The 14,948-nt window shown below is 36.1% G+C and overlaps 1 protein-coding gene across 1 annotated transcript in view; it reads right to left on the reverse strand.

Moving 5' to 3' along the window:
- The window catches only part of PARD3B (par-3 family cell polarity regulator beta), a 939,210-nt gene that overhangs the window by 131,943 nt on the left and 792,319 nt on the right, over positions 1-14,948 (reverse strand). The window contains exon 20 of the mRNA XM_033112382.1: positions 14,467-14,769. Coding sequence (XP_032968273.1) covers positions 14,467-14,769 — 303 coding nt within the window. The remainder of the gene's footprint in view (positions 1-14,466; positions 14,770-14,948) is intronic.

The raw sequence follows: 14,948 nt of genomic DNA on the forward strand, positions 1-14,948 counted from the left end.
TTGGCATTTCTTAGTCTTCACTCTCATAAGTGCCCAGATAAACCAATTCATAAGATACTTGCCAGCTTTCACCAACACTAGCCTCCCTGCCAAGAGAAAAAGACTGGAACAAAGCTGCAGTGATGGAAACTATGGCAGAAAACAGACAATGAGAGAAAAGACTGAAGTTGAGCACCACCAGATTGGTTATTCATGATGGAAGAACACTGAGACGTGAGGTATGAGAGAAGGAAACAATCCTGTCTTCCCACCTGCTGAAGATGATCACTGAAATGGTGATGATGGCCTATAGGGTTTCTCAGTAAGAGCACAGTAGAGAGAAGTAGCCTTTAGAAATGTTACTGATGTAAAGTTCATGAGACCAACACTCAAGAGCATGAGAATGACTGCTGCTCTATGGGCCTCAACAAGAAAGACCTAAAGCACTAAAACCCAGCTTCCAGACATCTGAATCCAAGACTGGATTAAGGCAATGCGGACCTACCTAATTGCCTGTCAGAAAGCAAAAACAAATCCTCTCTGGAGAAAGATAACATCAGCCTGAGATTGTTTCTACAAGTTTCCAAGCAGTATGTCTAGCAGTTGTTCAACTCATACTGGGAGATAGGAACAAATGCTTGGAAACCAAGCGGGAAATTAAACAATACAAATCGACCCGTAGTTAATACAGATATTCACATTATTAGATTACTTCTTAAAATAGCTGTAATTAATATAGTCAAGAAGAAAGATGATACGATGAAGAATTTCATCAGAGAAGTAGAATCTCTGGGTAAAACAAACAAATGGACACTCAAAATTACAGTAACTGAAATTAAGAGCTAAACAGAGGGGTTTATTAGAAGGTTGGACAGAGCAGAAGGCAAGATTATGAAACTAAAAGGGCATTCAAAAATAACCAAACTGAAACACAGAGAAAAAACACAGAAGCACAGAACAGAGGGCAAGGAACATGTACAAAAGGGTCTAATATTTTTGTGTTGTTGGAGTCTCGGAAGGAAAAGAGAGAATGAAAATGGGACAGAAAAATATTTGAAGAGACATCAGCTGAGAATTTTCTAAAATTGATGGACATTAAACCACAGATTTAATAAGCTCTACAAATACTAGCATAATTTAAGCACAACACACACACACACACACACACACACACACACACACACACCATAGTAAAACTGTAAAAACCAAAGAGAAAAAATTTTTAGAGTAGTCAAAGAAAAAAAGAAATATTATTTTGAAAGGAGTAACAGCAGTCTTACAACAGATTTTGTTGAAAACACTGAAATCTAGAAAATATTAATAGTGGAATGATATCTTTAAAATGTTAAAAAGAAAAAAAAACCTGGTAACTACATACCCAAAGAAAATATACTTAGAAAACAAAGATGAAATAAAAAAAATTTTAAACAAATTAAAACTGAGAGGATTTGCCACATTACAAGAAATACCATAGGAAGTTATAAATAGAAAAAGGAATAATATCCCAGATGGAATCGAAGATAGTCACAAAGAAATAAAGAAAATAAAAATTCTTAAAATAAATGAGTAGTTACCATATAGAACAATTACAGTGTATTGTAGGGTTCAAAACATACAGATTTAAAATGAAAAAATAGCCTAAACATAGTAGGGGTTAAATGTAGTTAAAGTGTTTCAAGTTCCATGCATTGTTCAGGAAATGATAAAAGTACTAATTTATCCTGGACTACAATAAATCAAGAATGTATGATATTACCTGAGTACTAAAGGTACTAAATGAGTAAAAGAATGTATAACAAACGTATAGAGAGGGCAAAAAATGAAGCCAAAATGCTCGATTAATAACCTTTAAAAAGGCAAGAAAAAAGAAGGAAAAATATAGAATAGGTAGAATAAGTAGAAATGGAGAGTAACACAGAAATCTGAATCAACTTATATCTGCAGTATCAGTAAGTATAAACATACTCTTACAATGAAAATACAGACATTGTCTGAGTGGACATGAAAACAAAACAAAACCTAACTATCTGCCTATCACAAAAGATACATTTTAAACATAAGGGTCCAGAAATATTGAAAGTAAGAGGATAAAAAATATGTACTAAGAAAAATTAAGAAAAGAAAGATGGTACAGCTATAGCATAGGCTTTAAGGCAGTAGTCATTACGAGAAATAAGTGCAGTGAGTCATAATGATAATAGGATCAGTCCTTCAGGAATACACGACAATCCAAAATTTGTACGAACCTAATAACAAGCTTCAAAATGCATAAAGCAAAAATTGACAAGACTAAAAGGAGAAATAGATAAATCCACAATTATAGAAGGCTATATTAACTTTAAAAGTAAAAAAACAAAAACAAAAACATAAGTATTACTTTGTCTTGGGCACCTGAAACTAATAAAACAAACAAAAAAACAAACAAACAAACAAACAAAAAACCCTACAGAGTATGTTCTCCAACCACAGTGGAATATAACTAGAAAACAACAACAAAAAGATAATAGGAAAATATCTCAACAGCTGTAAATTAAACAACACACTTTCAAATACTCCATGAGTCAAAAAGGAAGTTTCAATGTAAATAAAGAAATACAGTGAACTGAATGAGAATGAAAATGCAGCCTATTAGAATTTGTGAAACACAACTAAAGCAGTGCTGACAGGGAAACTTATAGCATTAAATGGTTACATTAGAAGAGAATCTCAAATAAAAAATCTAAATTCCTACTTGAAGAAACTAGAAAAAAGAGAGGGAACAAAAGAAAACAACAAAGTAAACAGAAGGAAGAAAGTAATAATAAACAGCAGAAATCAATAAAATTTGAAACAGGAAAACAGAGTAAATTAATAAAACAAAATAGCTGGGGATAGATATATAGATGACATAGAATTATACACTTGAAACCTATGTAATTTTACTAACCATTGTCACCCCAATAAATTTGATTTAAAAAAAACAAAAAAAAAAGCTGGTCCTTTGAAAAGATCAATGAAATTAACAATCCTTCAATAAGATTGACAAAGAAAAAAGTGGGAAGACACAAATTGCATGTGTCAGGAATGAAACAGAGGATATTACTATAGATTCTGTAGTTCAGTAAGGGAATAATCTATCAATAGAATAATAAGGGACTACAACAAACAATTCCACTCACATAAATTTGACAACTTAGATGAAAAGGATCAACTCCTAGAAAACTAAAAACTACCACAGCTCATATAATATGACATAATTTGAATAGCCTTATATTATTAAGGACATTAAATTCATAATTAAAACCTCGCCCCAAAAGAAATCTCTAGGCCCAAATGGTTTTGATGGAGAATTCTACCAAATATTTAAAATTACATCATTTCTATACAATTCCTTCCAGAAAAAGAAGAGGAGGTAATACTTCTCTACCCATTCAATGAAGCCAGTATTATCCTGATACCAAACTCAAGGAGAGTACAACAAAACAAAACAAAACAACTTCCAAAACTACAGACAGATATCCGCCATCCGCCATGAACATAGATGCAAAAGTTCTTATCAAAAATACCAGCACATAACATTAAGTAATATACGAAAAGAATGATATAACATGATCAAATGGATTTTATTTCAGGATGCGAGACTTGTTCAATATTTGAAAATCAGTAAACATAACTCAACAGCCCAGAGAAGAAAAATCACCAGATCATATCAATTGAAGCAGAAAAAGCATTTGACAAATTTCAACACCCACTTATGATACAAACCCTCAGAAAATGAGGAATTAAGGAGAATTTCCTCAACTTGGTAAAGATGTCTACAGAAAACCTACAGGTAACATTGTACTCCATGGTGAAAGATGGAATTCTCTCCCCTAGGTAGGATTAGGAACAAGTCAAGAATGTCCATGTTCATCATTGCTGTTCAACAAAGTACTGGAAGTTCTTGGCAGTGAAGTAAGACAAGGAAAAAAAATAAAGATAGGAACTTGCGGAGAGGAAAGAAAGAAAAATTGTGTTTGCACAGAAATCTGTAGATGACTATTCAGAGCAGCTCTATTTCTAATAGCCCCATCCTGGAAACAACCAACATGTCCCTCAATAAGTAAACGATTAAACGAATTGCGGTGCGTCAATATCGTGGAATACTACTCAGTCATAAAAAGGAATGAACTATTGATACCCACAACAAATTGGCTGAATGGCAAGGGCATTATATTGTGTGGAAAAGGTCACATATGTGCCCATTTAAGTGAATCCATTTATGTAGCATTCTAGAAAGAACAGAATTATAGAAATGGGAAACAGATAAATGATTGCCAGGGGCAGGGGATAGTAGAAGGAAGGGTAACTATAAAGAGTCAGGAGGGATATCTTGGTGGTGAAGACTAGTTCTGTATCTTGATTGCAGCAGTCATTACACATGTGCTACAATGGATAGAACTATACACATACATTGTACCAATGCCAAATTCCTGGTTTTCATATTGTATTATAATTATGTGAGATGTAACCACTGGAAAAAACTGGGTGATGAATACAAGGGTTATTTCTGTACTGTAATTGCAACTTCCTTTGACTTTACAAAAATTTCAAAATAGTTAAAAAATGATTATAAATACATACAGAGGGTGTCAAAAAATGTATATACATTTTAAGAAAGGAAAAAAAACTATTAAAATTGTAATACTCATTATATACCTATAAGAAAAGATGAATACAAGTCATGTTTGACTTCTGCAATTACAAGAGGTGCTCACAGGCGTCCAGACATTTCTGATTATGGCGAACTACTGCTTGAGCAACATTGACCAGAGTGCTCACTTGTATACCTTTTTTTGGCATCCCCAGTATAAATGTGGATATATATAACTATTAATATAAGCATCTGGCTATGAAAAACAAATACATGAGGTCATGTTGGTGAGAACTGTCCATCCAAACTGAAAAAAAAAAAATCTAAACGAAGACATAACATTTTGGAATTCTCCACCCAATTTCAATTGACTCCTAGGGGATCAGTAGTAATATTAATGGCAGAATGGTGCAAATGCCTAGATATCAGCATATATAATATTAAACTTACATGGTGCTTTTTAACTGCCAGATGCTGTGTTTTTTTGTTGTTGCTTTTGCTTACATGTATACACTCAATTAAATTATTGTAATAACCGTCTTGTGGATACTATGATTCTGCTCATTTTACAGATGAGGGGACTAAGCCAGAGACAAGGTAGTTTTAATCAGTAGACGGAGTGGTATAAGGGTAGCCAGTAAGGCTTTGCTCTGAGGATGGGCATGGCATGGGCCCAGGCCACCTCCTGACCTTGACATACAAAATCCACTGTGTCTGCATTGAAGAGAATATCCCTCCTCGTCTTGTGCTCAGAGGTCTTGGTAATTTGAAAAGTCAGAGGCTGAGTAATGGCCAAGTTTGAGAGAATCCAGAGTACTTGCTCAGGATTGATGGAAAGTCTGTGCAAAGCAGTGGCTATTGAATTCTATTTCTGTATGGGTTCTTATCAATCCTCAGTCGGCTCTTCAGGGGGCTGGGTAGTGCACAGCATACAAATATTAACACACATCTTTAAGTCATTGGATATGTATGAGGACTAACATTAAAGCTATATTTTATTGCTCCTTCTCATTCCACTGATTATTTATTGTTTGAAAAGATAAATACAGGAAAGCAACTGAGCTATCCATGGCCTATTCTTGATTACACATTGCATTAAATAAAGAAATTACAAAGAGGGCACTTTGGAATCTGTCTTTAACATTGGCAAAGATTGTGTAATGAAAAGGTGTGTGGCTTAGCCTAATAGATTAATGGAAACCACAGCTCACAAGAGGCTTGGCATAAGTGTGGTAGATCAACACAAATCTAGAACTACTACACAGAAGTAGGTCAAAGCCAATGTTTGTATCTCTATCGCCTTGAGTAGGGTGCTTTGCACATAATAGGCATCTAATACATTTTAATAGAACGAATGAATGAATGAATGAGTGAATGTGGGAGAGAGGAAGGGAGAGGTGCCAGGCGGGTGAGGAACAATTTCATGGTCTTTGCACATGCTTATTGGTTGTCAACATTTTTTACTACAATCTGCAGTGAGAAATGCATTTCGCTTTATAACCCAGTACTCAGCTGCCTACATACCTGTAAAATATGGACATGTACATTTTACATACGTACATAACTTTACATACATAAAGAAACTATGAAATAATTTTTACACTTACTATAATCTATCCAATGATCTTTTCTACCCTAGTTTCTTTAAAAAAAAAAAAATGCTGGTTGATTCTACCAGATTGAGTTCAAGTTATACTTACACACTACAACCTACAGTCTGAGAAACTGGAAGCTCACGCATGGGTTTTGGAGTGAGACCTGGGTTGGAATCCTGGCTCTGCCAACTTACTACCTGTGTTACCATAGGCGTGTTTCTTAATTTCTGAGCCACCAGTTTCTTATTTGTGAAACACATATCTACTTTATAGGATTTTTGTTATCTTTCTAAAGCATAAATCTCAACATGCCATCTCCATTTCGAAGGTTTCCCGTTGCTCTTGCGCTTTATCTTTGATTATATGACCTTTAACAATATGGCCTGTGCTGACCTTCATCTTTTTCCTCCAGGGGCTCTAATTTACATACCACATTCCAGCTCTTCTGCAGTTCCCGAAACGCACCATGTTTTCTCTTTGGGCCTTTGTGCATGCTCTTCTTCCCACTTGATTAATTTCTACTTGTGCTTTAGGCCATAACATAGATTCCCTCAAGGAGCCTGCTTTGACTCCCTGTCCACCACCATCATCATCAGAGCTGCATTCAGTTCTCCTCTCTTGTGCTCCTAGAACATCTTTGGCTTACCCTTATCATAGCATATCACCATTGCTATTCCAACATATTAGCTGCATCCCTCCAGGCGGCAGAAAACCCTATACTCTGTCCTATTCTCTCTGTTATTAATATGTCTAAAAAAAAATCTGTACCCTCCCTCCCATCATCTTAGTAAATGGGATAAGTTAGATGAATATAGCCTAAGGATCAGGTCAATTGTTTGAAAAACAGTCAAGTCAATGCTTAAATGACAGCTTTAAGAAATCAGAGAAACCCTTTGGCAAGCATTCCTCACACATGCTCACTTATTACCAGTGACTGAGGATGGCAGCAGGTGGAGGTCTTGGAAATGGATGGTCACTGAGTACCAACCCTCCTCGCCTAGCTCATGTACAATAAAAGAGAAGGTTGTCTACATTTGTCACCCCTGGAAGCTGACAACTTAGGCAGACATAAGTCTATCATAGTCCCCAGAGTAGGGCTCTCAGACGATGAAAAAAAAAAAAATTAATGAGAACATCAAGTTTTAAAGACAGGGGATGGAGGAAAGTAGAGTTAATGGTATATCAGTTACTATTAGCACTTATCTGGTCATAGAGATTCTTTCATTAAGAGATTTCTCATTATTGTTTAAAAGTCACTTAAAATCGATGGTAATATATGTTCTAAGGAAAAAAAAATCTGATTGCTTTGTTCAACTGATGAATTCAAACTCTCTATGGAAATGGCATTTATCACTGGGATTCCCAAATTGAAATGAGATCACTTTGGTTCTGTTTGTAGAAACTAAAAAACACATCTCTAAGTTACCTATTGGATTCACTGTTCAAGTTCCTACACACAGCCTGTGAGTCAGATGTGAGAGCAGAACTAAAAAAAGAAAAAAACTAAACAAAACTGAAGTAAAACTAACAGGAAAAATCACTAGAGAAAGAAACTGGGGACAAACCCCAATAGAGGTATGAGTTGTGCATGACAAAGCCGTGGCTCAAAGAAATGCCAAATCTCGGAAATCAAAAAAATGAGATATTGATTATCCTGCATTGCCCGATAGCACAAGATATGTTCGCACCCAGCTGTTCACACCTGACTATGAAGCTTTCCTGTTAACACTTTTTCTATCTTTCATCACTCTTAACTTTGGATTTCCCAAAACATACTTTTTCAGTGGTCATGAAAACTAAGAATGTATGTCCCCCCACTTGTTTTACTTAAGTGACATTAGAAGTTCATCAGACTGAAATATTTCTGTCTCAGCTATAAAAGAGGCTCAACATAATGACAGCCTCCCACAGGGAGTTAACAAGAATATATTTGGACAGAGTGCTATGTAGCATTAATCTATAACTTGTGCATTATTAAAGGGAAGTTAAAAAAAAAAGGGAGAGAAATTACCTAGAAGTAATCTATGGTGGAATCCATAGAGTGGCTCTCAAAAAGCCACTTGCAATTCCTTTCTCTCTTGTCTTTATGTACTAGAAAGATGAAATAATATTTCTCAATACCCTCTTACATCTGGCAAAGACTTTTAAATATGGTGTTTGCCAGTTGGAAGTTGTTGAGATCTTCTGGGAAATCTTTTCGAAGGGATAAACCTGACTGACACATTCCATTGGCCAGTTGCCCCTTTGTACTTGGAAAATGGACATGAAGCCAAGAGCTGCAATAGCCACTTAGAATCATGATGCAACATGAGGAAGAGGCCTCACCACTGGGGAAAGCAAAGGAGAAAAATGGAAAGAGGCCATTTTATGAAGTGAAGGCCATCTAAATTCCTTAAAGCGTGAGATAAATACATCAGTTGGGTGTTCCATTGTTTATAGTGAAACAGGATCTGACTTGACACATTGTTGTTACTGACAACTCTTCTGGGTCCCATAGAAATTCAGCTGGTCCATTCTATGAACCACTGTGGAGCCCAACTCCAAATCAAATGGACATTCACATGACATGACAGGAAGAAAGTGTTAGTTCTGATGACAAGCTTAGGGACATCTTATAAGTTATGGTTTCTAACAAGAATTGACAAAGTAGATAAGAATATAATAACTCTGCTCTTCACTTAGGCACATTATATGACTGATCTAAAAGAATCTGAGCTAGTTTTCTTGCCTTTTTATTCCTTTCCTTTCTCTTCTGTTTCTACATTTTGTTTCTGATGATTGAAATATACCAGCAGGAGTTTGGGCTAGAATTAAGAATTAACCATTAACCATGTATCCATGGAACAGATGGAAACTAGCAGGTCCCTAAACCCATGACTTTAAGGGTCAACAGCTAGATATAATCAATAACTTTTCTAAATAGTTATATTTAGTTCAGTAACCTTATTAATACATAGCCCAATAATATATAATACAGTCCAACAATGTTTAGTGGAATAACCTTCCTAAATACTTATAGTCAACATTTATTGAATCAGGTACTGAGATAATTTTATTTAATCCTTGAGCAACCCATAAGAAATAGGGTATACTTTTGTCCCCATTTTGCAGTGAGAAAACTGAGGCTTGGACAAATTAATACACTTGAACCAAAATTCTAGAAAGAATTAGCCTCAGGTTTTTCCCAAATTGAATGCATATTCATGATCTTTATAAATATTTATATATATAAATATGTATATATATAAACATTTACATATATATTTATATATAATATATATTTATATTATATAAATTTATATTATATTTATATTATATAAATAATATATATATTATATAAAATATATTTATATTATATATATTTATATATACAATATAAATATATATAAATATTTATATTCTAATGGAATACATTATCGTATAATTATTTGTTTATGTGACAGTGTTAACTCTTAGACTGAGTTCCTTGAGGGTAAGCATAGTTTTCAAATTTCTTTGTATAACCTATGAAATATAATAGATACTCAATAAAAGTTTCTTAAAATTTTGGTGACTATCTGCTGGGGAATCAAGGCTGCTTAACTGAGGTATTGAGCTGTGCCATTTGCCACTTTAATTTCATAGCTGTGGTGAATCGGTCAATAAGTAAGCATATAGTAAGCAGATATTAAGGGCCTAGAATGATACTGGACCACAGAAAGTGTTATTTTGCATAAATAAGTCTAAGTGGACACATTGTTTATGAATTCTGAGAAGAGGAAAAAGTCATCTCTAGGACCAAGAGCAAGTAATTCCCTTTCTTGTTGGGGTTACTAGACTGGTAAATTGGGATTCTCGCAAACAGAATGTACCTTAATATCAGTAATATATTTGACATAGTGTTCACGGATGACTGAAGAATGCACACTAGATAATGTATATAATATCTTAGTAAGGTAAGTAAGTGTATATTACTTGAAATCGAATATATATACTTTGGGGAGTTAACACCCCAAAACACTGTTTTACGGATATGAGGTGTGATCAAACAATCTGTAGTAAAGAATGTCAAATAATCATGTGAACTAATGAAAACTGCAACTGCATCAAATGCCACATCTTCTATTCCCCCTACTTGGGACTATTCTAAACTCATCCAAACATAAGGCTTTAATGTTCATATACTGTGGGAGCGCTTTAAATGCTGGGGTTGCAGTGGGAGACTAACACAATTGTAAACCCTAAGCAGTTGTCAGTCTTTGGGGACAGGACTTAATCCATGTTATGCTCATATCCTGGAAAAACCGGCACTGTGAGAATCCAGTCCTATGATTCTGTGAGAGTGGTAGGGATTTTTCAAACTACCATCATTAACAGATGAATCCTTTATAAGCCAGTTTTTCTTAGAAAGGCTGAAGGCTTAGGGCCAACCCTTGAGAAGCAGGGAGATAAGAGGCAGAAGTTGCCTCTACTAGGAAATCACTGTGGACGATACATATACGATACGTTCCTGTGATAGAGATAGGTGGAAAACTAGAGATTTGTTTTATGCAGTGATACCAAAAAAATGCAAAATGTAAAATTGTATTCAACTATCCTAACATATGAAGCTGTTATTATAATCCACTTTTTGCAGATAAGGAGGTGAGGATAGACTTCCTAGGCCATTTAGCAGGCAGTTGAATTCCAGGATTTATGTCTCACATTAAAATCCTCAATGATCCCTTCCCTCCCTCACCCCAGCCCCACCTCTCAGGATGGAGTCCAACCTCCTGATCGAGTCTGCCATCTGTCTTTTGCTCAGCTCTCTGACCCTTCCATTTTCTCTCTTGCCATTTACTCCTCTCAGTCAGCTTTCTCTTTTATTGAGCTTCTTGTAGTTGCTCTCTCACCATGTTTCCTCTCACCTCCACGCTGCTCTCTGTGCCTCCAGTGACGCCGTGCTCCCCACACAGGATTACTTTTCATACTGTGCTCTCATTGTGTGTTTACATTTCGTAGCCTCCATTGGACTGTAAGCTTGGGAAGATACCCATCTTCTTCCTTGTTTCCTTATGACCTCCATACTGAATTCAGGTCTTGGCACTTAGTATGACACTCAATAAATATTTGTTGAATTATATGTATGACAATGAGAAATGGCATCTTGGAAAAGTTAATTTACTAAAGGTCATGCAGTAGTATCTGGAGGAGAACTGGACCCAGCTCAGCCTCATTCCAAAGCTCATGATTTAACGTGCTATTAGCATGTTGGGAGCCCAACTGGATGCCATTCTATATATATACATATCTATATATAATATCTATATATATCACATTTTCATGCTGCAATGAAAATAGGAGTGCATAGGTCTTTTCAAATTAGTATTTTTGTGTTCTGCAGATAAATACCCAGAAGTGAAGTTGCTGGATCATATAACAGTCAGAACCCTTCTTAACATAGGTTTCTGGACAGCTACTACAAATCAATACATGTGAAAATAAGACAGAACCTATTCGTTCACAATCTGGCTCTAACCTGCTTTCCAGCCTCATTTCCTATCACTTTCTTTCCCATCCACACTATGTTTTAGATGCTTCCGAGCTTCCTTAATATGTAATGCTCTTTCAGGCCACTTCACCCTTGTACATGCTAATCACTCCATAAGGAAAACAATTTTCCTATTGGCTCTGGTCAGTTCTTGCTAATCCTTCCAGAGCCAGTTCAAATATTGTTTCCTTTTGAAGACCTTTTCTGAACAGCAGAGTTAGAAATGCAAAGCTTCTTTTTCTTCTATTTACAGTATATTGCGATGATCTATTTCCACATGAGTTGGCCCTCTTCTAACTAGAACATGATTTCCTCTGGACTGGGACCATCTCCTAATCATCTTTGTATCATCCCTAGAGCTTAACTAGAACACACTGAAAGAGAGACTGAACAGATGACAAAAATGAATGACATGCATCTAATTGTACATATAGTTGTACATATAGTAGTAAGTTTAGAACTCACGGTGTCCTATAACACATTGCTATATATGTTATATATGTTAGGGACACTCTGACAGCAATTCTCTTCTTAGACTCACTGGTCCCAGGCATATCAGGAAAGTTCAGAATTTCACTGATGAAGGAGAGTAATCGTAACAACCATGATGGTTATAATAGATAACATTACTGAATGCTCATCATGGGTCCAGACAAAAACTGCTGGCTGTAAGACTTAGAAAACAAAGAGCAGAACAATCTTTAAATATGATCAAAGATAAAAGCAAAATAAATATAATTCTGAGTATAAAGAGTCACACTTTGATCTGTTATCCAAAAGTATGACACCTGTCTAAAACTCCACTGGAAGAGCTTTAGATCACTTATTAATACAAAGAGGTCAGAGCCAAAGGAAAGACTATTGCTTATACACATGTCTGTGCTGGGCTGTAAACTACATATTTTTTTCCTGATATCATTCCATAGTGGCTCCAGTTAAGATTATCCTAAGAAATTTCTTTCCTGGTTAAATCTACATGGGTGAAAATTAGCTTCCGGATAGCGTCTCCTAGTGTTCCAGAGAATGACCATAAGATCTGGAAAGAAAATAAGCGTTAGGTGACAAAACTTTGGGGAGTGATAAGTGCTGATTGTTGTGTGTTCCTCTTAGAGATGCACAGTGCATATTAGCATCCTGGGGATAAGAAAACCACGGTAAGGAAAACTGTTCAGTGTGGATTAACCCAGAATCCTCCATGGCGTATTTGACCAGTGAACATTTTTTTAATAGAATGCTTCATATTTATTTTCTTGGAATTAGAATTGAGAAATATTGGCTTTGGAAGTTCCTAGAAACAGTTCCACACTGGATTCTAACAGCGGGCACATGCAAAGGGGATTGCTATGAAGACCTATCTGGTTTAGAGAAAGTAAGATTTGCTAGGGTCTGAGCCAGAAGAGACTCATGCTTGGTATTATCATTTACGTTATAAAAATTCAACCCTATATAAAGGCTTGGAAGAAAAGGGCCAACTCTTAATCACTTGTTTGAATTAAGAATTTAGTAATTACGGCTGTCTCACACAGTCATAGAAATTTATACTTTCATTTTATCCCAAAGAAAAACTTGACCATCTTTCTTTAATACTATCAACCTGGAAGCTTGACAGTAAGGATTAAAAATTGCTCCTTCCTTCCCTCTTGGTTATTGGAAAGGCTCTGAAAGGTAATCAGTCTTGTGAAGCTACACTTTACAGTCTGCATAAAAATGCCATGATTTCCCTTCCTTTCCCCAACCTAATTGAAAGTGCATAATATCACCCAGCTGGGGAAATGTAAACGGTAAACATATGCAATATATCATGCTATCACACAAAAGCTGGTTACTAATAGGAACTTGGTGGTTGTCAGGACCAAAAGGAATCTGGAAAACAAGTCTTTCTTTCCATCTAGAATGAGAGCTCTTTGTGCCTGCCACCCTTCTTCCCTCACCTTCTTCCTCCAGACTTCAAGCTATAGCCAGATTAAATCAAGGTCAGTCAACTCATTCCTTGCCTGTGTCATTCCAAGGGTCCCCTAACAATGTATATTGACTAACACTCTCTTGTATCAGCCTTTCAAGAGGTGAGGCATTTTACCTTTGGCAGGGTGTGGGGTCGGAGTCATCTTGTTCCTACCTATTTCAGTTGTACTGACAGATGGTCCTATCATCTTTTTCCTTAGCAGCTACACCTAAAGTTCCTTGGCTTTGTCACCTCTTATCTTTTTTCTACTTCATCAAACTCCTATTGTGCAGATTATCTCCTTTTCTACCACAGATCATCCATGAATATCTGTACAGGATCACAATTTTCCTTGAGTATAAAATCCCAGTCTTACTTTTCAAAGTCCTCTGTACCTCTGCAGCTATCTATAATCCCACTTCAATTATGCCCACTTAGAAATCATCATTCTATCCTCTGACTCCTCACCTCCAAACGTCACGCCATCTTCTTAAATAAGACTTTCACAGTAGGGCTTTTAGGAGAAAGGACAATATCCCTTCAAAGTTTTCACCATTAGTTCTCTTTCACAACATTCCTTCAAAAATTGCTCCCTGTTGTACCATGAACTCAACTTCTACTACTCATTCATGCCACCTTATAACTGGCTATTATTTTATTTTTGATAGCTCATACCTTACAGGTAGGTCAAAGCATAAAACTTGTCAAGGGTACTGTGTCATTTCCATTTTAACACATTGAAGGATATATTTTTATCTGCTTCAGCAGTAGAGATGATTTGAAATGTACTGAATTAAAACTACATTCATTTTTCAATAAGTTATATTACCTGTCAACTGGCACTGGTGGATGGTAGGGCTTGTTGACCTTGGCATACAGACCCTCTAAGAGGTCTCTCTCTGGAGACAGTGGACGGCCATCTCGAGGAAAACCCAGTGGTCCAGCCCGAGGGGGAGATGGAGACCTATAGACATTTGCTGATGCACATGGTTCCCGGAAGTGGTTCACTCTGGCGTAATTGGGGTCCATTTCGTCATCGTCCATGTCATGCAGTGAGCCAATCGTACCAGTCGCATAATCGACAAGACCTCTTAACTGCTTTTCCCTTAGTTCCTGATGTTTTGCTCCAATCCTGAAAAATGAACAATGACAGAGATAGATGTGAGTTTACATGCTAATACAATGATATACTTACTCTTCTGAATCCATGTTAATTGTTCCTAATTAGTCACTTAGTTGTTACTTTCCTGGGTGTTTACTCAAGATCACACCATGCTGAAATGCCAACAGCATATTCCATGGGATTAATTT

Source organism: Rhinolophus ferrumequinum, chromosome 8 (genome assembly GCF_004115265.2).
Source record: "Rhinolophus ferrumequinum isolate MPI-CBG mRhiFer1 chromosome 8, mRhiFer1_v1.p, whole genome shotgun sequence".
Classification (NCBI taxonomy): domain Eukaryota; kingdom Metazoa; phylum Chordata; class Mammalia; order Chiroptera; family Rhinolophidae; genus Rhinolophus; species Rhinolophus ferrumequinum.